Here is a 24,311-nt window from a genome sequence, read left to right as displayed (position 1 = left end):
TACCAAGTATGCCAATTTTCTGCTAAACAGTCTCAGAGCTGTTGCGTTCACAAGGTGTCATTGTAACAATACTTATTTTTTTTAAATCTCATTTCTCCTACTAAATTGTCAAATCAAACTGAGTCTACATAGAATGGTCAAGTATTAAAACACAATGCTACCAAGTATGCAAGCTTTCTGTCAAAGAGTCTGGGAGCATTGATGTGTTTTGGACAGACTAAAGGATGCAAAGACAGGCAAATAATATTACCATATCAACTGTGGCGTGGGACATTAACAACAAACAGATCAATCAGTAAAACACTGTCTGTCTTCAAACAAACCTTTTATTATTGGTTTTTAAATAAAGCATAACATTTTCTTCTTGCTACTTATAAAAACACAAACAGATCTTCAAAAATACACTCGGTTTAAAGTTTTGTCAAATTACAGTATTTTCTTGTGTAAAACAGAGGATTAAACTTTGTCATAAAGTTAAACCAAAACTTTATTATCAAAGAAAACAACTTTTAGTTTGAGGCACTAACCATATTTTAACATTACTGGTATCTGGTAAGTTCTACAAATATTACAGCTGGTATCTATAATACACTGTCTTGCAAAATAAATGGGAAAAAATCTAATAACTTAACAGTATACAAAGTAAAAGATGTAATTTTTTTATTAAGCTGTTTTAAACTTTCCTACAAAACTTGAATCACTGTTGAAATTAAGCTTTACTCCATACCCGGATTCTAACCAAGTTGAATCATTACAATGACAAATCGTCTGACTATTGAAGTCTTTGATGACTAATACACCATATTAGTGTGCAAATTCAGAACGACTAATCGGAAACAACAGAATTTTAACTTAAACTTTTTTTGGCTAAAAGAAAAGTTTAAATTCATTTTAATTTTAAAGTCTGGGGCTTTTTTCACAAAACATTTTAGGGCTAAAACTGATCATAAGTTATACTGAAATGTTCAGGACTTGATAGTATTTATACATTTTTTGTGTAATGAGCCGCTGGCTACTTTCATAATGTATAGAGACAGATTTGTTTGTGTAACTTAAAACTTTGCATAGCACTTGATAAACAAAAAAAAAAGTATTTTTACACCACTTAACTGCTAACACAAAATGAAATCCTGTATTACTTCATACTCATATTAAAAAAAATGTCTTTCTTAAAAGTTACTAAATCAGCTGCCAACATTTTAATTTCCTGCAAAAATATCCACCATCTTCACATTCTTGTAATTACCATGTATTGTTTGACTTGATATATTTCTATATTTCTCATGGCTCTTTCATTAAAGAAGGAATATATTTTCTTCTTTTTATACAGTCTAACAAAATAAAATTTTCAAATTTCTACATGGTTTTTAAAAGATAGAAGAAAATTATATAATGCCAAACATAGGCTTTAACTTGCATTGTTCACCTTCAAGATTGAAGTCGTCTAATTCATAAAATAAATCACAGCTACAAAAATCTCAAGTTCAAATATTGATTCGCCAGATATTATCCAAATGAAATAATCCTCTACTGGATGTTAAAATAATATTGCAAAATATACATATTATGATGTCTGATCAGTATTGGGTTATTCCATTGATGTGAAAGGTAGGAAGGGAAATTCTAATAAGGGTGGGTCATTTATGGATTTAAGTGCATTTGGTGTAGTATGCATAATTCCTGAAAGAAAGTATGTTGGTTGTGAGAGGATTTTGCAAGTCCTTTCCCAACTTCCCTTTCATTATAATGGAATATCCCTTATACAGCAGAAAACTTTTCACTTTTTTGCAAGTGGTCAATGCTATCAAGATTGTAGAAGAAACCTTAAAACACTCCTTTGAAGCAGAAATGGAACAGATGAATGAAACAAAATGCTTAATTCTGGTATTTTTTTCTGGTTTTCCACCTCATTGATTCTTATCAATTGATTGTTGTTTGCTTGACTTCCAGGGCAACTGTTACATGAATATTCAGGAACATTACCAATGCTGATTGCAAACGCTATCCCCCCCCCCCCCCCCTCCCCCCTTCTCTTTTCTTTTTAAAGCTCTCTAAAACAATTTAGGTAGAATTGACCACTTGAAACAAATAAGTCCATATAAGTGCTTCTGCTGTATAGATGTAAATAATGACATTTATACAACATACAAAACTAAGTTACTGATGCCATTAAATTTGATTTTAAATCAGCCATTTTAGAAAATGATGAACATGTATATATTTAACAACAAACCTACTTGAAAAGCTGCCTTAATGTCAGGAATATTATCCCTGCAATGAACAACGGAAGTAACTATACGTAAATAATTAATAATGTGTATTGTAAAATATACTGCCTACCATCAAATAATTTGATAAATAATTCGTATTTTACTTGATAAAAAGTAAATAAATTTTAACTCTGGAAAAATCATCAAACTCAAGTAATCTAAATCGTTCATGTATGATTTTATACTGTGGACTCTTAATAATATAATCCTGTTATTTCTGTAAAACTTCAAGACACAATCTCTTCTATGTGAAAAAATTTCCAGTTTTTCAAATTTTTTTAAAATAGTACGCTTCTGAACTTGCAAATTAAATTTTCAAAAGAATCTGTAACAGAAATTCTGATCTTTTTCATGTGTAAATACTCATTAATGGTGGGCAGTACACATCTATTTGGTTACAATTATGGATTTAAAATGAGGAATATAGCAATGGTGGTATCGATATATAAATCTATACATTGTATGAAAATGATTGGTTCATAAATATACATCATTTATAGAACATAATGAACATTTAAATGTGTGATTTGCTCGTGTAACTTTAAAATTTACCATGCATTATATACTATATCGACATAGTCTGTGTGCAATCTTTAAACTTGTATCTTGTATAGATTAATGGACGTATGTAAAAGTATGTGACATGACCCCCTTTAAAAAAAGATGCTTTAGTGTAGTAGTAAGAATTAATATATCACACATGAATGAAGAGTTTATTACCAATATGTTTTTACGTCTAATTTCAAATAAACACTACTACTATTGCATGTAGGAAGACCCTGGTTTCAAATTACTTATAATTTTGACTCACAATGAGCATTGAATAATCAAAAACATGGGATATTCAAATACATATTGACATGGTTTGCTTTCAATGAGAGCTAACATATAAATGCAGTTTGCTATAGTAAAACTATTAAATAGTTAACTTTTTTCACACTTTTTATGAATGTCTCACATACAGTTAAAATGAAACGTAGAATTTTTGGCAAGATTTATTTATAAAATTACAAAAACCTGCAGTTCTAAAAGCATGCTGAATGTCTTAAAAATTGATCAAAGACTTTAACTTGCTAAGATTGTTTCTTAAACAATGAAGAATAGTCTATAATGATCATAAAAGTACATAGAAGTATAAATGGAAAAATATCTTTAAACCACTACATATTTATATATTTATATTGGGAGGTTTACTACTACAATAGGTGTTCAAACTTGCTATGAAGTTTCAAGGATTCGAGTTTAAAACTGCAAGAGGAGTTATCTACACAAAATTAGTACCGTCTTCTGAAAATTTGCTAAAAAATGACTAAGTTCCTAAGTCTGGAAATATGGGGAAATTTTCTTCAAATAAGTATATAAAAGCAGGTAGACTGTAATCTTTGTGTAAAGTATTAAGGATGATGATTGAAAACTGTAAGATTAGTTGATTACACAAAATCTGGTGTATTCAAAGCTCTATCAATATGCTTTAAAGAAGTGAACAGAATAATAAAAATGTTTAGTTCTGGGATGAAAGTTTGATGTATAACAGTATTTCATTTTTTATACTTAAATTATACCAAACTGATATGAAATCAACATGCATATAGATTTTATATTTGTGTACAATCTACAAAAATAATATTAAAGAGCAGGGAATATATTGTATGAATTGTATGGATCAAAAGTCAAGTTAGAAAAAGAAAAATAACAAGAATTGACATATTGACTTCAAGCCTGCTGCCATATATTTAAAAAGTGAATGAACCCTGAATCTAAGGTGAAAGTCAAAGGAAACCTGTTGACTTATAATGAATAAACAAATACAATGCTGTAAGCCTAGCATGGAAACCAATCCAAGAAGGTCATGACAAATACCACACAGAAATATTCAATGTAATGTAATTGATATTTGAAGAGTAATTCCCAGTCTCACCATTCACATCTTTCCATGCAAGCAAGACAAAAACTCTAGTTATATATCAATATATGTTTAGTAATTCAATTTAAATAAAAATTGTAACATAGATGAAAACACAAGTTTCACTGGTATCATACTTAAATACAATCAACACCTATTATGCAACATATCTAATGAACACAGTCTTTTTTTTTCTCACAAGGTAGTCCTATGAATAGACATACCTGTTACCAGCAAAAACTTTATAAATTTCACAAATTACTTGTATATCGGTCAAAAATAACAATTCATAGTCAGGTTTTAAACACAACCATAATCAAGACTATCTTAAATTAGATCCATTAGTTAAAACAAAAAAGTAAAATTTTGGCTGATAATACTTCCAAGTTCATTTTTTGTGTAGTAGAAATCATGAACACCTTGGCATAATTGTTGTCCTTTTAGCAACTCACAACTAAAGAAGATCACTCATATTTGCTCTGAACTAATGACCACACAAATATTATAAGCACTATGGGAAAACAGGGACTGTATCTGAAATATAACCATGATGAAGACAGCAATGTACTAGGATACACAAGTGGAGACATATATTCAAACATACATTCATGAGTCAGATATAAATCCACATTATGCATACTGTGACAAACAAATAAACAAACTTCTCTAAAAATCATATGGGGATATATATTGTTTTCTTGTAGGAACTAAATTCTTTATGAATTATACTCAAATATGCTATTGCCAATTAATGTCAGCACGAAACACATTAATACATTTTAAAGTCAGGATTTTCAAAATGGAAGACATGTTTTTGTAAACTTTCAATATTTATCTTCAAATTTATTCCATATAACGCAGATATTTTCATCCTTTTACTTCCATATCAAATAAAATTAAAATATATATTTTTGCAGCAAATACATGTATTTCAAAATAATCTTTTCTATCAAAGTATTTCATTGATTGATTGGTGTTTAATGCCACTTTCAACACTATTGTGCTATTTGTGGCCGTCAGTTTTTAATTGGTGGTGGAAGCCAGGGTACCTAGAGAGTACCAACGACCTTCGGTAGGAAAAGTCAAAGTACTTCATTTTTCATTAATTTTGAACAGAATATTATAGGTAACAACATATTTTAAAATAAAAGAAATCTCTACCATAAAAACTTGTGAATATGCACTTAAGCTTTTACAAATGGTTAAAAAAGTGGGTTCCTTAATTTTAGATTCACCAACTACATTCTGGGTCCATTGTTTGGTCATCTCTATTCATTAGCATCATGCATTAAAACTAAAAATACTTCAGACAGAAAATAAATAAATAATGAAGCACTTTCAGAGGCTGGGTAAAAAACATGTTTTGTATTGAGTGGACAGAAAGTAGATAAAAATGTAAAAAAACAGCATAAAACAAAGTCATCCATTTGAGATGGTCTTCTTAGAGTTGGTAAGGTCTGCCATAGGATCTTCTTGTGTTAAAGCCTGGAGGTCAGCAAACTTGGCAACAAAATCTAAACTACTTTCATTCATCAATGTATCTACCTACAAATATACATTGTAATAACAAGTTTATAAACATAGGCAAATAAATATCATAAAAAATTAAGCTATTCCTATTTGGTAGTCTTAAAGTCATGTTTCACATCTCTTTATACTTTTTTAACTTGAGCAGGCCGACCCATTTTGACATTTACCAAATAATTATGTATTTGCCTGTAATTTAATTACACACTTGACAACTATAATTATCTTCTTTTGATTGTTTGGTCGATTATTATCACTTTATACACAAATAAAACAAAACTTACGGCATAAATTTCATCGGTGGAAGAAACTCTTACACCTACCAAAAAGAACCACACTTTACAAAGTAATCCAAGAAAACTACCACATATCACTAGATACTATACACCTTTCCATTTTTTCTAATAACTTAAACAAGTTTCTCTAATTTCATGCTTTTTTTCACATTTGTGGACCAGTGTGAGAAAAATATTTCTCATCTCTAGAGAAAACTGTTTTCTCTGCAAATGATCGGACGAAATTTAATTATGACATCAAATTTTCTTGGTTTCTTATGAATTTCCTATTGTGACGTCATGAAAAAAAGGTGACCATGTCTAATGATGTCACATATAAGGAACACAACTTTCTGAAAATCTTTGAAAAGGATAAACTTTGTTCAGATATCGTAAAAATTTCTAGAGAAAGAGATTCCACCACTATAACTTGTGTAATAGGATATTTCTCCACTCTCAATAGTTAAATTTTAATTATCGAAAAAGTTCGGCAAGCCTTGCGCTTTAAATATTAAAATTTAACTGTCTCGAGGAGAAATATTGTGTAACACACTTGATGCAGTGGTAGAATCAATATATTATATCCTTGCTATTGCACTGATTGTCTTAATTGATCTTTACAGATTGATATTGAATACCTTATCAATTCAGATGAAACCCATCAACTGCATACAAAACACACATAGTGATCTAAATTCAAAACAAGGATAAACAAAGCCAGCATGAAATGTAAGATAGCGAGGAAAAATGAAAAAGGACTGTATTTTACAATTTCACAAATCTGACAATAGAAGTGGTAAAATATCAATCATATACAACAATACATGTCTATCATTCTACCATTGTGTGAAGCATAACCATGATAACCAGCTTTCAAAGAGCATAAAATGTAGGTCACAGTGACAAATGTGAGCAATTTCTTTATTCTATATATAAGAGACCTGTAACAGTAGTGTATCAATGATGTACCAATGAAAATCATACTTACATCAAACTTCCCCATAATCGATGAATCTCGAGAATTCTCAAAGAAAAATGTCTGTGGTTGTAAGGTTGCTGTAGATACTATAGGGTCTGGTTTGGCTGTCTCATTCAGTAACGACATAAAAGAAATATCACCAACCTGTAAATCCAACAAATATCATCAAAAAAAAATTCCTATCATAAAGTGTGAAGAAAAATAGATGCAAGAAACAAAGAAACTAAATACAAGGAGAGCAGAAATCATCTACAAATAAAATAATTTCAACTAAAATGCAGTAGTGACTAGATAATTGTTAAATTAGAATTGTAACATGAAATTAATAGCTTTATTGGTCTGTTCTTTTGCATGACTGATGTGACTGTGTCATTAATTTCCAAGGAAATGAGATGTGCCATTGCTAATATAACTTCCTATCAAATATCATTGACTTACTATCAGTGGTTCCCCTTATTCTGACCTAATAAAAAACTTAAACAACTTTGGCAAAATTTTGAAAAAGAAAGAAAATGAAAATGTACACCAACTAATTTATAGACTATAAGACTATAGATGTGTGTTTTTTTGTTTTTGTTGTTGCTTGGTTGGTTGTCACCTTCAAAAGTCCCTGTTAAGCAACCAACAATCAATCAATCAATTAAAAGCCCCCCCCCCCCCTCAACACACTTTTCAGTCTATTCCTATGCTGCTTTAGTGGTTCCTCTTAAAGTAACAATTGTTGATGTATCCACTGCCACCAGAAATAGCAAGCCAAAGTTTCACCTCTGTGACTTTGTTGCAGTATATCGCTTTACCATATTAAAATCGACATTAATAAATTTCTCAACTTTGATTTCAACAAGAATATTAAAACACATGAAATTAAAACCAGGGAATTGATTTTATCTGACAATGCACAATTTAAAACACCTTTAAAATTATTTACCTCTCCGTTCATCCACGATGATGTACACACAGGACTTCTAAAAATAGCTTTCACAGGTTCAGATTTAAGTGTCCTATCTTGTGCTGTCTCTTTATTTGCACTTTCGTCTAACAAAGCTGAAATAATAGAAAAATGATTATAGGTCAATTAATTCATGAGAACTTAACTAGAACAAACTAGAGGCTCTAAAGAGCCTGTGTCGCTCACCTTGGTCTATGTGCATATTAAACAAAGGACACAGATGGATTCATGACAAAATTGTGTTTTGGTGATGGTGATGTGTTTGTAGATCTTACTTTACTTAACATTCTTGATGCTTACAATTATCTCTATCTATAATGAACTTGGCCCAGTAGTTTCAGTGAAAATTATTTTGTAAAAATTTACAAAATTTATGAAAATTGTTAAAAATTGATTATAAAGGGCAATAACTCCTTAAGGGGTCAATTGACCATTTTGGTCATGTTGACTTATTTGTAGGTCTTACTTTGCTGTACATTATTGCTGTTTACAGTTTATCTCTATCTATAATAATATTCAAGATAATAACCAAAAGCTGAAAAAATTTCTGAAAATTACCAATTCAGGGGCAGCAACCCAACAACTGGTTGCCTGAATGGTCTGAAAATTTAAGGGCAAATAGATCTTGACCTAATGAACAATTTTGTTTTGAAAGATTTGCTTGAAATGCTTTGGGTTTAGATATATGAGCCAAAAACAGCATTTTACCCTATGTACTATTATTAGCCATGTCGGCCATCTTGGTTCGCGGGCAGGGTCATCAGACACAATTTTAAAACTACATACCCTAATGATTATTGTTTACAACTTTGGTTAAATTCATCTTAGTAGTTTCAGAGAAGATTTTTGTAAAAGATAACAAAAATTTACGAAAAATTGTTAAAAATTGACTATAAAAGGGCAATAACTCCTTAAGGGGTCAACTGACCATTTTGGTCATGTTGACTTATTTGTAGAACTTACTTTGCTGAACATTATTGCTGTTTACAGTTTATCTCTATCTATAATAATATTCAAGATAATAACCAAATACGGCAAAATTTCCTTAAAATGACTAATTCAGGGGCAGCAACCTAACAACGGGTTATCTGATTCATCTGAAAATTTCAGGGCAGATAGATCTTGACCTGATAAACATTTTTACCCCATGTCAGATTTGCTCTCAATGCTTTGGTTTCAGAGATATAAGCCAAAATCTACATTTTACCCCTATGTTCTATTTCTAGCAATGGCGGCCATCTTGGTTGGTTGGCAGGGTCACCGGACACATTTTTTAAACTAGATACCCTAATGATGATTGTGGCCAAGTTTGGTTAAATTTGGCCCAGTAGTTTCAGAGGAGAAGATCTTTGTAAAAGTTTACGGACGACGGATGCGGGACGAAGGACGCCAAGTGATGAGAAGAGCTAAAAATACTGTTATAGGAGTTGGAAGCTTAAAACGTTATCAAAGCCATTCAACCATAAAATGAGTCATGCCACTTTTACCTTATAGAGGAATGTAGGTCTGTCCAAGATGCCTCCGCCGCATATTTTAATTATTTTTTTACAGACCAAAACTTTAAAAAAAACTATGCATAGTCAGTATAATTTTGACAAACATGGTTTGAAAACTATTCAAAGTAAGAGAAAATGTTAATACACAAAGTAATGCAGAATTTCACTATTTCAGAGGTGACCAGTAAATCTATTGTCAGTGTGCATTCAGTGTGAAGGAAAATCTTGCTTCAAATTATTTTGAAAAGATTGCCCTGTAAATAAGTGCATCTTCTGCAGATTTCCATATGTATAATGCATTAATGTGCATCTAGAAGTCTTTTGATTATTTGTATTTTAGGCTGTTGTTTTATCTAAATGAATGTATACCCTACAATATCTTTTATTCATGTCATAACATAAAACATTTCAGAAATTCTTAATGGTAGCAAAATTTTCTGCTGGTCTGTATTAGTATGATCCATTTCATAACAAAATCTTGCTGCATATGACCTGTCATTTCATTACATTTCAATATCTATACATTCAAATGATAGTATTAATTCAAGTATTAATACAGGCTAAGCTTGTACAGTTATCATAAACCCAATGGTCACATCATAAACAATAATCATGATAGCATAAATGCACAAACATACATACGTTCAAATGAAGATCCATTTTCTAGAGCCATCTCAAATAATTTTTCACCATCACTCCCTGAAATAATATAGAATTAGTATTTATAACGTTACAAATAAAACCTTCTATTATCTTTAACATATTCAATTACAACTGGTCAATTAAATTTGACTTTAATCTACAGCTATTTTTTCACCTGTCAAGTTTTAGGATCAGCATTGTTAGGTTATGCATGTCTTTTCTGTTGTTGACTTGACCATGTTTACTGGAGTTCTTTCCCCCGAGTTTTTTTACCTTGTTTGCATTGCCTTTCACAATCCATATTCCATTTTTCACAAGATGAGTTTATGTTTATCATTGAAGACAATTGTCTGTTTCACTTGTTTCGTTTTTCACTCTGTATATGTTAGATATTAACCCAAATATTTTCATTTTGATATTACAAATGAGTTTCAAATTTTCCTTTTTCTTTTGGTATTTATTTTGTCCTTACATCGTTAGAAGAAAAAGGAAATAGAATTATTTTTAAATTTATTTAACGAATTTCATCAATCATAATAAGAAAATTCATGGTGCATCATTTCTACACACAAAACAACTCATTCTATTTCAAGATATAAAAAATGTTGCTTTTTACAGCTAATGGTCTAAATAAAGACATGATTAAAGTACCTGGTGTCCCAAAACCTGAGAAAGACATGTCCAGCAGATTTGAAATACTTGGCGGTGACAAAGAACCCTGCACTGTTGACGATGTAGTGACAACATCATTGTGACTTGTAGCTGCTGATGTATAAATGTTTACTGTGGTACCCGCTGTTATCTCTAATGAACTTGCTGTAATCTTAAAAAATAATAGAGCATATAACATCATTAATAATGCATGACTTTGAACACTGCTGCTTTGTTTATACTGACAAATACTTACAAACAGGCCATTAAAGCATATATGTTTAAAACTTTACACAAGCAAGAAAAAATTATACATCTTCTAGGCATGAAAAGACTGAATCTGGTATATGTATGCCAACAATACGCCAAATCTTTGGTAAGTTAATTCAGTTGAATTTGAGAACTAAAATGTTTCCCTCCAGATAAAACCATTGTAGCTATCTACATGTGCCATCTGCTCTCCCACTGTTGTTATTTACATGATTCGTGTTATCCTCTTTGCGTATTATTAACAAGTACATGTTGTTACTATTAGTTTACAAAAAATGTATTACTCTGTCCTGGGATTCACAACTTAATGATAAAAAAGTCACTTTTAAGTTATGCCTAATCATAAGTTCAAACCAAGGACTTGAAAATTTGTTTTTGATGCTTCTCAGCTAAGCTTTCAGCATGTAGGAACAAAGACTGGTCAGCCCAGAGTCAAAACATGTTCTCATCATGATAAGCATGTTAAATTTGCCACTGCACTTTAAACACCATTTCCTCACCATCATCATCATCACTATGTAAATTAATGAATAATTTAGTACAACTTAAGATTATGTATTTTGTTTTGGTTTTGCTGAGGCATACATAAGAGTCTGTTATACTGGTCTGAAGCAAATAAAAAATTAATTTTTCAATCTTTACGCTACAATATAAACCATAGCATTGTAATCTCCTTCTTTCCAACTTTCACTTACCTCAGTGGAATTCACATGGTTGATTTTCACTGGTAAATGTCCAGGGCCCATCATAATAGTCTGTAATGGTCCTGGATTCTGTACATTCAGCTGATTTGGTCCTGGATTTCGTATATTAACCTGCCCTGGTCCAGGATTGTGTACATTAAGCTGACCTGGTCCAAGATTTTGTACATTTAATTGACTTGACCCATGGTTCTGTACATGTATCTGACTAGGAGTAAGCTGGGACTGTACTTCTAACTGACTAGGATTTAAAGTAAGTGTAGTTTGGGAATGGGACTGAACATCTAACTGTACAGTTTTCACTGTTGTACATGCTACAAAGAACAAACAATAGTATTATTGATTGTTGAATAAGTTGAATCACTACCATGATTCATCAACTAAATCAAACTTAAGATAGCTTTTTAAGAATTGAAAAATCCTGGTGAAAAAGAAGTCAATCTTCAATATTTATTCATACATGTATATAAAGAAAATAGTTGAATATTGGTAACAGTAAATTGCCAATGTTTGAAGTTGATGCAACTTACACCTGTTGTTATGCACTTTGTATTATATATTTACATGGCATTCAGTTTAGGTTTAAAAAATGTTAATACACATACATGTAGTTCCCTCTTTTGATCGATACATGAAAAGTGTTGTGATTACAGAAATTAAGAGTTTGGAGCTTTGTCTATATAATATGAAAATTATTATACAAGTTCAAATATATCTGTTAGTATTTTGGTAATTTTAACAGCTGTTGATTTAATTTTTTTAATCAGCCTATAATTACAATAGTGCAAGACAAAAAACTTCTAAATAAGATTTCAATTGCCTACAACGTGGACTACAAGCTTCTATGAAATCTAATCCTTTTGTGTCGGAGGTTTTTGTGTCATGCAATCTCACCAATGTGAAGATTGTAATGATCTGAAGGTTAGACAATCTCAGTTATACTCTTTACAGTATTGTGTGACATTACAACTACAAATTACGAAATTTTTGAGACCATTTATTTTTGCAATTTTTAACAATGGGCGAAAATGTGAGATTGGAAATTGGGTTCAGGAAGCTGAATACAAATAATGCAATCAAAATTAAAAATACAGGTGGTTTTTTTTTGCAACAAATAATCTAGTCACAATTTTCCCAATATTAAAAACATCACAAATATTCCTGAATTTTGTGTATTCCTCATTATAGGAGACTTACCAGGAGGTGCAGTACTAACATTGGATAAAATAGGTATAGAGTTTGGCACATTTATCACAGTTTTTAAGTTTTGTCCGTTAGGTTGGACGAGAAAATAATTTGGTGCTTTAGGCAGTATTGTTCTCTGTACAACCATTGGCTTTCTGTTAATCTGTCTTATTTTCCTTCCACTTTTGTAGCCAGGTCCCTACAATCATAAATACTCATTCTGTAAATATGGACTACAAATCTTAATACTGATTAAATTAAAAATACTGAGAAGAGGTAATAAATTAATACCCAAAATCATTATTTGAATCTAAATGGCAAATTTCATGTTTTACTAACTCTCAAATTATAGTCCAAAAAGAAAATAGGAAGTGTACAATACAACATGGAACTGGTAATTTTGATGAAGATTCCTTGAAATCTAGTCATTCATTTAAAATAAATTGTAACTAAAAAGGACAGCCAGACTAATATATGAACCAATTATAGTTTTAATAATCCCTATAAATATTGTTTCACTAGGATTTTAGGGCTATTCCAGAAAGAAGATGAATGCAGCGCTTTGACAACAGTTTTTTATATCCATCCACTCATATTTTTTTCTTGTATTTGTACCATAATTGCATTTGTTTCCATCCTAATTACCCAAAGAAAATAATATCATGAGGTGTTATAACCTCGCATACAGCATGTGCAAATTTTCCTTGAATAGCCCTTAAAAAGAAAGGAAAAAATAGTCTGATAATACAATTCAGATTCTTAAAGTGTGTAATACTTACAAGAACATTAAAGGCTTGATTAAGTGACCTACTGGCAGGCACAGATCCAGGTGGCAGTGTATTTCTCTGTAGAAATGCTGTCCCTGCTACTGGTACTTTAAACACAGCCTCTTTACCTTGACTAGAATTTATTGGCTGAAAGAAATTATTAAAAATATTTACTTAAATGGCATATAAGTTTCTTCTCTTCCCCTTAATGTCAATTTACAGTAAATGGGCTATGTCACAGATTTTGGTACAATTTTGCATACAACCTTGGCTCGTTGAGCTTAAACTGAAAATAAAAAAAATGAATATTTTTAATTTTCTAAAACATTACTGTCAGAATGAATTCTTTCAAAATAGGTGAACCTTTGTATAGAAAGCACATCTATTTGCATAGTGTTGCCCAAAATATTTTTTGTCTGTGAATCGGTTTACTAAAAACACTCTTCCTGAGTGAACATCTTTTTGAACAAGGGTTGTCCTCTATATCATTTCTCAACATGCAAGAATGGAGCAGCATTTTACTGAACTTACGGTTATTATTTTTACCCATGAAAAGGATTAAAGTACATAAATTTAACATTTAACTCTGCAAATTTTAGAAATTCTGAAATGCATTGGATTTCAGGGTCAATTTGATACACAAATTTTTCTCCTTTTTTTAAAAACATGTCATTGCATGTTAAATTTAAATATCTAAAGCTAAAATTTACCAATTTAAAATAATAAAGATTACTTTAATGTCTCTCACTGGCACTAATTCTAAAGCCTGGACAAAAGAGATTAAAACTTAAAATTTTGATTGGCAGGTCCAAGTGACATGTACATACTTGGATATTGTAAACAGGCTTACGTAAAAATATTTTAAGTGGTTCACAAAGAAGGTATAAATTTAACTGTAATCTGAACTACTTACCTCTGCAAGTTTAAATGTTGTCTGTGTCCCAGCATCAACCAATCCATCACCCGAGCCAGACCGGGAAGACAATGGGTTTTTACCAACTGCCCTTTGACCTTTGACACCACAACCTTTTGTTGCTTTTGCTCTAACAGCACCACATGTATGACAAGGAGATGAGGATGATGAACTGCCCTGCAAGAAAAAATATGTCTTTAAAATTTGTTCATGTTAAAAATTTTGAAATAGATAAAAAGTTAAAATTTTGCAAATCCTTTGATTTTAACTTTTTATCCTTCACACAAGGGGATACAGTTAAAAATCCTTTTGTTAGTGTTGAAAACATGTTGAAGAAATCTTCAAAGGCAATAATGATATGTCCTACTTCATATTTTTTTTGTACATATGAAAATAAGAAATATAAACATGATAAACATGATAAAAATGATAAAGTATTTTTTGTATCATCTCTGCAATTAACCATTCAAATTATTGTTTCCATATTTTGAGCAAAAAAAAAATCTGAAAAAAGAGACATCATTCAAATATACATATTTGTCCACCACATTCTGTGTGTGCCTGTCCCAAGTCAGGAGCCTGTAGTTTAGTGGTTGTCTTTTGTTACTGTATATCATCTTTGTTTTTCGTTTGTATTTACATAAATCAGGCTGTTGGTTTTCTCATTTGAATTGTTTTGCATTTTGTTGTGTCATCGCCTTTTATAGCTTGCTTTGCAGTATGGGTTTTTCTCATTGATTAAGCGGTACCACAACCTAAGTTCCTAACATCTATGTCATTTGGTCTCTGGTGGATAGTTGTCTCATTCGCAATAACATGATCATACCACATTTCTATGTCACATTTCTGAATTTTGTAATTTTATATTTAATATTTTAGACAATATCAAAACATAACTGATTCCAATCTTCTACTTCCATCAAACATTCCATACAATTTAAGCGATTCCTTAAAATCTTTCCTTCAGAAAGAAAATAATCTAAAATAGCAAGAACATTATCATAATTTAAACTTGTCTTTCCATACATATACAATGGAAATCAACCAATTCTTGCCAACCAAACAGGTTATTCTCAACCCTGTAATCGCAAAAAGGATTTTATTTATAAAACATACATATACCTTGACATCAGTCATCTCCATGACAGCCAAATGCACCAATCGTCTTAGAGTATTCGTCAATTGTGTTTTAACAATGTCTTCAATTGTACTTTCCTTACAAAAATCATACTCTAATCGAATCTTATTGTCTTTGCCAATCATAAGAAACAACTGGGCAATAGTCAAATTTTCAGCACTAGTAGAAGTCCAACCTTTTTCAAAGGCTTCCTTAATGTTTAGGGACTCTTGGTCCTCTTTTTCCGACTTATCTTCATTGTCACTACTTTTCACAACTTCCGATTCAGTGCCCCCGGACAGATGTTTCTTCCTTGGAGGTGTACCATCTGTGGAGTCAGTCTCTGTTAAATTTTCAGTACTTTTGGAATTATTCCTTGACAGAGGTGTGTCTGGGAACATTGCGTTTTCCCCCTCACTCAGAAACGCTGCATCATTACTGTACACACTACAACACATGGACGAGGAAGGAGTCATCCCTGTTTTACTGTCTTTTACAGTTCCTCTAGATTTTGGTGATTCAAACATCCCATTTTTAGGGTCCATAAAATCTACAGAATGAGAATTTTCACTAAACACTGTCGATGAAGTTTTAGTACATTCTCCTTTTTTATCCTTTGAAATTATCGGAGAGTCTGAAAATAAATAAAATTTAAACAAAAGATGAGAATTTAGACAAGATAAACAGCTGGGACGACAGTTAGACAGTCAAATTCTGGAAGATAACACATTTGATGAAAAGATTACTAGTAAATAAAGAGATTTTCTGTTCAAAACTAACTAGTCTGTTTACTAAAATGAGCTGGCTATTTACTTAGTTGAGTACTTTTTTTGTATTATCACATTTTACAAGTATTTCAAACATGTACACAAAACTTCCCTGGAGAATGTACATCAGGTTCATGTATGCAAAAGTTAATGAATCCTGATTAAACCATAAAATACTGTTTTGAAAAAAAACTTCAAATACTGTACTTACTCATTAATTGCATATTTTCTCTGTAGTCACTGAACGTGATGTTGATTTTTGGTTCTTTTGTAGCTTGTAAAGTCAGTGGAGTAATATCACAGTCAGGGTGGGGATAAACAGTAAGTACGGGGACAGGTTCTGTCTCAGCTCCAGGAACATTCTCCTTCTAGTTAGTGTTAAGGAAAATTTATCAGTCAAATATATGAATTACAAAATCACCACAAATATGAGTATGCTGATAACAGTGTGCACAATATATAGATAAATGTCATTATGCTGTCATGTTCAGACTTACCCGTACTTACACTGCAGGAGGCAAACATTGAAATTAAGTATGTTTGCCATAGTACAAATGTATGACCTTACCTAAAAATCCTCCATTTCTAAAATTTATATTGATGTCATATTACAACATGTACAAGGATACAATGTGCGCTACCATCTATTTTCTTTCTTCCTTGTTTTCAAATTATCATAGTATAAAAATTTAATACCACAAAAAGCTTTTAACATCACTATGCTATCGCAAACAGAAATATTTTAAATCTTCTGTCAAGTGTGCTGAAATCTAAAACAATGTTTTCTGGTTTGACATAAGCTTTTTGGCTAAACATATTCATTTCTGTTGTTTTTTTTTCGGTGCCTGTTTTGTATTTTACTAATGTTTTTTTTTTAAATTAGTGTAAACATTACCATGACAATACAAAGTTGTAAAATGAAAGTCCAATCTACCATACATCATAATTCACACAAATATATGTACCAATAAGATTACATTTGCTGTAAGACTGGTAAAAGGATACAAGTTTTAATCTATGAGACTTCCATTTTTGACTTAAATATGTGATGACAGACGACAATGTTCTATTGGGTTTCAACATCAACTTAAGACGTGGATTAAATGCCATTTCCTGTATCATATTCCATGTGGCATTAGTCTTTGGATTCATTTCCACATGTATCTTATTTGGAATTCTGTCTGCAGCATTACATTTGTGCTCTGTAAAAAAATTAAAACATCACATTAGTTTTCTGTGCTACTTACTGTGTGCCTAAGCGCAGTGTTTTAATTTTTTTTCTTAAAAATCAATCTGGACTGTTGAGATATCTACTTATGATTTTCACTGATCTAACAGGTCATTCAGGGAAACTGTAGGTCAAAGGCTAACCTTGTCTTTTAACACTACATGTATGTCTGTAATTGTGATAAACTAAGTGCTGGCTTTTGTCATTTGACAGCTAACTATGACTGATAAACACTTTAAATGAACAAAAACAATATAATTTGACCCATATTTACATGTAATGCAAAATATTTACTACTTGTATCTGAATAAATTTCACTTACATGTATTTCATTTTCAGGTATATTTCAAATCTCACAGAACTAATTGTTTTAGTGCTGAGTCAAGTTTTATTCACTGAGAAATAAAAAAATTCTGCAGTTTATTGTCTGAAGTATGGGAGATAACTCTTTTGTCTATAAATAAATCTGATTCATTTTGTTAATATGTAAATACATATAATATATTAATAATTCAGACCTAATTAAATATTTGTAATCTTGCCCATTTTTGGATAAAATTTAATATTTTTCTAAAAATTTATCTTGGGTATGTGGTTTAATAGTTTTTACAATCAAATCTTGCTTTAATGTTCAGAATAATGAAGTATTACAACTGACCTGACTTTTCATCCCAAGAACATAAATATTTCCCAGCTGAGAAATCAAAATACCTAGCCATTCTCAGTTGTACAATGGGAGATAACTCTGTTTTCTATAAATAAATCTGATGGATGTTTTTATCATTTGGTGCAGGAAATTAAATATTATCCAGTTCAACTAAACCTTTCCAAAATAATAGCCATTTTTTGAGATGCTAGCTAATTCCATGGGAGATAATCAGTTCTTTCTAAAAATAACCTCTCAATCTAAAATTAATCTTAGGAATTTCCTTCCTTCAAAGCAAAATTTCTTCCCTTGATATTCCTCTATTACATCTTGGTATAGTCTTACCTGTTGTGTCGATGTTGTTTAGCTTTTTCAGTGCAAGGCAAATTGGTGTCTTTATTCTGAAATAATAATAATCATGATTATTAAATGAAAGCATAGTAAACATATAATTTACAAGACAAAATTATTAACAGATTCCTTTATTTTTAAGTTTATTTCTGGCAAATGTACCTTTCAAATTCCTGTTTTGGACTAACAATTTGGGTGAAATAACATACATGTTAGGTATACATAAATGAGACAGCAACCCAACAACAAAAATTTGTTTCAACCCATTTCACAGTTACACAACTGAGAAAAAAATCAGCAATTGTGCAAAACTTGGAACGATTTCTTATTGTCTCTGCCTAAGACAAGCCTGATTAAGAGATTGAAAATCTAAACAAGAGTGTCTTAATACTTCCTGATTTTACGCTGTCAATTTTAAGATATTTAATAGATCACTTGCCAAGTTGATCCAGTGATACAATCTATATGTATACTTGTACAAACCTTAGATTCTTGCCTCTTATTTTCACTGTTGTAAACCTATAATGAAAGATAAAATCTCATTCTACAGGTTTATAAATCCCAGGTAAAGAAAGGATATGGCGCATTAATTTATCACACAATATCACTATAAACACACTTGACAACAAGAATGTGTCCATTGTACACGGATGCCCCACTCGCACTAACATTTTCTATGTTCAGTGGACCGTGAAATTGGGTTCCGAACTATAATTTGGCATTAAAATTAGAAAGATCATATCATAAGGAACATGTGTACTAAGTTTCAAGTTGATTGGACTTCAACTTCATCAAAAACTGCCTTGACCAAAAACTTTAACCTGAAGTGGGACAGACGGACGGACTAACGAACGAACAGACGCACAGACCGAAAAACATAATGCCCCTCTACTATCGTAATTGGCATAAAAATAATTGAAAAGGAAAAGTACTTTTATTGTTGTTCTTCACCTCAAAGTCACATGGAACAATACATCACACCTCACTACAAGTTCAAGACAATCCATAACACTAGCTATAGCAGAATTCCTTGGATGCATATTATATCAATCAATGCTATAATTTTGGTGAAGAACACAGCTACATTACCCATAAAATATGACAAACAGTCTAAAGCAACCACTTTATTATAAAATCCCAAAGGTTTCTTTTTAACTGGACGACTTAAGAAGTTGCCTTCCTTACTATTTTCCTATAACTTGAGCTTGTTCAGGTTTGTTGGCAGATGGTGTTTTATACAAAGAATATTGTCTAACAGGAACCTCTTTGGACTAATGATTTTGCTCAGATAAGACTGTAAATCAGGTAAAAAGATATAAAAAGATTCTCTATATGTTATGAAAAAAAGATTTTCAGTTTAAACAAGGTTCCCTTTAGACAGGTTTCACTGTATGTGTACAATTGTATGGTAGAGGGAACCGGAGTCACTGAAGTAGATCTCTTACCATGATGAATAAAGATTTGATTAATGAGTCTGAATTAAAATTCATCCTTTCTGACTAGAATTTTTGCAAATTGAGATATAACTTAGCCAAACTAGATCATATTTTTACAAGTTTCTATTGAATTATATTCTGCAGATCATTGTCTAAATGACTTCTCACTTACACTGCCAAATTTTTATGGCAAATGTAACTGCTTGTTTGCTTTAGGATTGTTTTTTTTTTTTTTATTTTTAATTCAGTGGCAGTTCCATTGATGGCATTTTTTATTTGTATATCATTATAAATCAAACGTGTAGCAAAGTATTTAACTTCTAGTAATACATACCCATTATGTACAAGATCATTTAACTTGGCACCTGTTTTTTCATTGAGTCCTATTAAATATAAATTTGTCAAATATTACATAGGTATCTACATGTAAAATGTCTAAATTTTACTAGTCCAACTTTAATAAGAAATGAGTATCGAAGTGATTAAGTTACTTTTTATTCTTCATTTTAAATAACTGAAATATTGCATGTTTATAAGTAAGATAATTTGTCCTCTATTCTAATATTTTTTATTGATTCATCTATGTCAACACTCAACATTAACCAATACATAAGCAAAAACAAATATTCATTTTGTGGTGTATTGCAATTCAGTCAAAATTTCCCCCACAATAGTAAATCAAGAGGAATTTAAAACAATTAACATTCCGACAAAGTTTTTTCTGCATATTTTAGACTTTAAATAACCTCTGATGCTTTTGAACTTGTTACAATATCACCTAAAACTCTGGTACTGTGTGTACCACTTTTCATGGATTGAGGAACAATTCTATTTTTTGTCGATATTTGATTTTGTGGTATTGCAAAAGTTTGCTTACAAACCTATAGAAAATTCATGATTCGTTTTAACATTTAAATACGTGGTTTACCCATACCGACTAAATCCACGAAAAATTGGTATCCCATGAATAATAAAATTATTTCGCACAAACCTTTTATCCTCTTCCTAAGAACTCCATAGTTAATCAAACCATATATTTCTTGAGATTCTTTTTTCACATCTGCAACATTAATATTTTCATATTTAAATTTCAATGAAAAATAAATTTAAAACAGATCTAAATAATTATAGAAATTGGGCATAACAAACTGAAGAATAAGATAATTCCTTTCATCTGAATTTTTATTTTATATTTTTCATGAAAGATGCATTGAAAAATGTAATTTTCAACAACACTGATCAACATTCAGTAACTACTTTACATTTAAATTGGTGTTCGTTCTCCATTAAACAAATACAATTCCTATATATGCAAATATAAAAATATCTTTAAACTTAAACTGACCTAATCATAAACTTTAACAAAGTGTTGATGCTGCTGACGCGGACACAGCGCGCCCAAGTCCCACCCATGCAACTTCACAGAGACAAAAATGGCATGCTGTGCCATTGACAAAACCCAGAAAGATCCCTGAACAATGAAAGATGTCTTGCTTAATATAATCATTTTCATTTGGAAAAAATTGCTAAATTAAAAGACAGTTCATTAAACCAGGTATCCTTCATATTTCATTTTTCAATTGTAACTCGGTTTAGTTTTTCTAGTAGCAAGCTTAAGAATGTATAGCAGTTTTTTTTTACATGGTGGTATGTGATTTTTTTACATGGTGGTATGTGTTTATTTTACATGGTGGTATGTGTTTTTTTTACATGGTGGTATGTGTTTGTGTATTTGAGAACCAGAAAATAAATTCAAATATAGGCTTGTTTGTGAGTTTTAAATACCTTGAGTTAATGTGATAAACTTAGATATCTTATGCCAAGTTCTGTAATAAAAGTGGCGAACTTGATCTTTATTTTTCACAAGTGCTGGAGTGACTCCTTTCTTCTTACTCTTCTGTGCTATCAAGGTCTGAATTCCATCAAAGTCCTTTCCAACCTAAGTAAAGAAGATTTTGTTTTGATAAATCAATAATGTTTGAAATAAACATTCAATTATAATGGAAATTAAGTGTTTCTTCATTGTGCCTTAGCATGGAGTCTTTTTTTTTGGGGGGGGGGGGGGGGTTGTAAATAGCAAGATGACAAGCATCTGCTACCTTCACAATTTTACCATTTTGACTTTTTAGCATTCATTGATAATTTTTTCCCCCCTTGAATATATGCCAGTTTTATCAGTCATTTAAGTTGGTTTCAACTATAAATTTAAAAGGGATATTTGAAAAAATAACACCTTGCTGAGATGACATACATTGTGATCAATAACATCATCAAGCATTGTATTGCTACCTTACTTAGTTACTAAAATGTACAAGTGCTAAACTCATTTATGTAGATATTGCAAAATCTTCTAGAAACGTTATTTTCATTATTAATTTTGAGTCTCTATCTTACACGTAAAATTGATCATAAGTTATGCTGAAATGTTCATGACGAGTTTTTTATGTGGTTAGATTTTTTTTTGGAACCAAGTTTCAGAGTTTTTTCTGTATCACATGTAAATTTACTTATCTATAAAAAAAATTTACAACTTGCAATTAGCCAACTTTTTTATATTCATGCTGATAACGAAAAGGCTGCCATTTTGTTTAATGTTCTTCAACTTAATACACAATCAATATAAGGTAACCTCAAACAATCCGTCAAAGAATGCGTCCTTGTCATCAACGCTCCAAAGTTCCCATTGACGTTTCTGTTTTGTCTCTGGAGTATTTGTCTTTGTCTCTTTAGCTAAAAAAAAAAGAAATAAAAATGCATGTGTTCAAGAATAAAATGACATCAATGCAGTTTTAAGAGAATATTAAAATGCTAAATAAAATAAATATCTTTCTTATGGAAATGAATATGGATGCTGTATGTCAAATTTCATATCAATATGATCAATATGCTTTACCATTCCCCTTTGCAGCTTTGAGTAATAATTACACTTGCATATTGATGTTACTAGTACTGGATGCATGTGTACCTAAGTGTATGTCTGTATATATATATATAAAGTTACATTTAAAAGTTAATGCTACTTAATTTTAATAACAGGCTACAAACAGCGACACCCGATACTCAGAGTTACCTTTTTGTTAGAAACTGTCAGTTTAATTTTTTTTAATTTAAAATATGTTTTTTTTAATACCGGATAAATCTTATAATTCTTAATTTCTCACTTAAACAAATTAAAATGTTGACATTTTAAACTTTATCAAATCGACCTCTTTGCAAGAATTCCTTTGTCATGTTGATGTACATTTATAGATGTGTATTGAACAATAAAATTGATGTTAGTGTTTGATGTATTTGAATTAAATTAATACCAGGTTTCTTTGTAGGTGATGGAGGTGGACTAAGGTCTCTTTTAGGCTTTCTGACAACTCTTGACCTTGTTACAGCACCAATACGTGGGACCTTTGGTTGGGTATCTTGTGGTTGTTGAGAAGAATCTTGACGTCCTGTTTGTGGATGTTTACGATCGTTCGTTTCGCTTTTATGGTCTCCCTTGCTTTGTTTGTCTTCTTTCACGGCATCTTTATTATCAGATGTCGTCCTAGTATTTAAATAACGTATAATTATTGCATAAAATCAATTAAAACAATATTTAATTGCAATATAAAAATTCAACATGGCTGCCAAAATTTCCACAAACAGCGTAGAAGACAAAATCATAGCCTGCAGATTTCTGCTGTTTTCTTGCAAATTAAAGTTGCATTTAATATTCAATTTTTATCATTAATTATATTGATACTTTTTCTAAATATTGCAGTACATTTTAAATGTATATTTTGTTGAAATTAATTAAAAATAAATAACAAAAACATCGATTATATGTTGTGGTAAATCGAACAAAATGGCGGTTTCTCTCATACTTACCGATTTTTCTCTTTCTCTTTTTCAGTTGAATTCCCCTCTCCCTGCTCAGTTTTCCGTCTTTTCGTCATAGGCATATATATCTACCATGCACTGGTGCAACTTAATAAAAGTTTCATAACAAAACAACGTCAAAATCATAACAAATACACTAATAAAGTAAATGGGTAAACGACCCTTCCTGAACAAAACAACTTTGAACTGTCAAGTCAGTCGGAGCCGGGTTATCAAAAAGCAAAGTCTTCACGCGCAAAAGTCGACCAATTTTTTTTTCAAAGGAAAGAAAGCTTTATCCATACATTTTTGATAAATGCAGCAGCTTTTTTATCTCCAAGAATTATATCATTGCTGCAATTTAGCAAATTGTCCAGAAAATGATG

The 24,311-nt window shown here is 30.9% G+C and overlaps 1 protein-coding gene across 1 annotated transcript; it reads right to left on the bottom strand.

The window, feature by feature from the left end:
- Positions 1 to 291: 291 nt before the first annotated feature.
- Positions 292 to 24,311, bottom strand: LOC127716445 (protein cramped-like). Its single transcript, XM_052222635.1, has 20 exons — positions 23,935 to 24,311; positions 23,382 to 23,611; positions 22,703 to 22,803; positions 21,859 to 22,012; positions 21,065 to 21,133; positions 20,408 to 20,456; positions 19,121 to 19,156; positions 18,632 to 18,687; positions 17,418 to 17,614; positions 16,624 to 16,780; positions 15,651 to 16,279; positions 14,529 to 14,705; positions 13,628 to 13,762; positions 12,861 to 13,047; positions 11,658 to 11,977; positions 10,693 to 10,864; positions 10,042 to 10,098; positions 7,883 to 7,998; positions 6,964 to 7,098; positions 292 to 5,718 (listed from the first exon to the last, which is right to left on the bottom strand). Exons 1-20 carry the CDS (start codon positions 24,006 to 24,008, stop codon positions 5,593 to 5,595), a joined length of 3,177 nt encoding a protein of 1,058 aa, XP_052078595.1. The 5' UTR covers positions 24,009 to 24,311; the 3' UTR covers positions 292 to 5,592.

This window comes from Mytilus californianus, unplaced genomic scaffold (genome assembly GCF_021869535.1).
Source record: "Mytilus californianus isolate M0D057914Y unplaced genomic scaffold, xbMytCali1.0.p SCAF_9, whole genome shotgun sequence".
Classification (NCBI taxonomy): Eukaryota; Metazoa; Mollusca; class Bivalvia; order Mytilida; family Mytilidae; genus Mytilus; species Mytilus californianus.
The sequence above is the reverse complement of the archived record's forward strand: the minus strand, read 5'-3'. Positions and strand labels throughout refer to the sequence as shown.

Coding starts and splice junctions, on each gene's coding strand:
- LOC127716445 (XM_052222635.1), bottom strand. CDS start 24,008: ATGCCTATGACGAAAAGACGGAAAACTGAGCAGGGAGAGGGGAATTCA. Junction 16,781..17,417: donor AGTCTCATAGATTAAAACTT/GTATCCTTTTAC, acceptor AACACTAACTAG/AAGGAGAATGTTCCTGGAGC. Junction 16,280..16,623: donor AGAAAATATGCAATTAATGA/GTAAGTACAGTA, acceptor ATTTATTTTCAG/ACTCTCCGATAATTTCAAAG.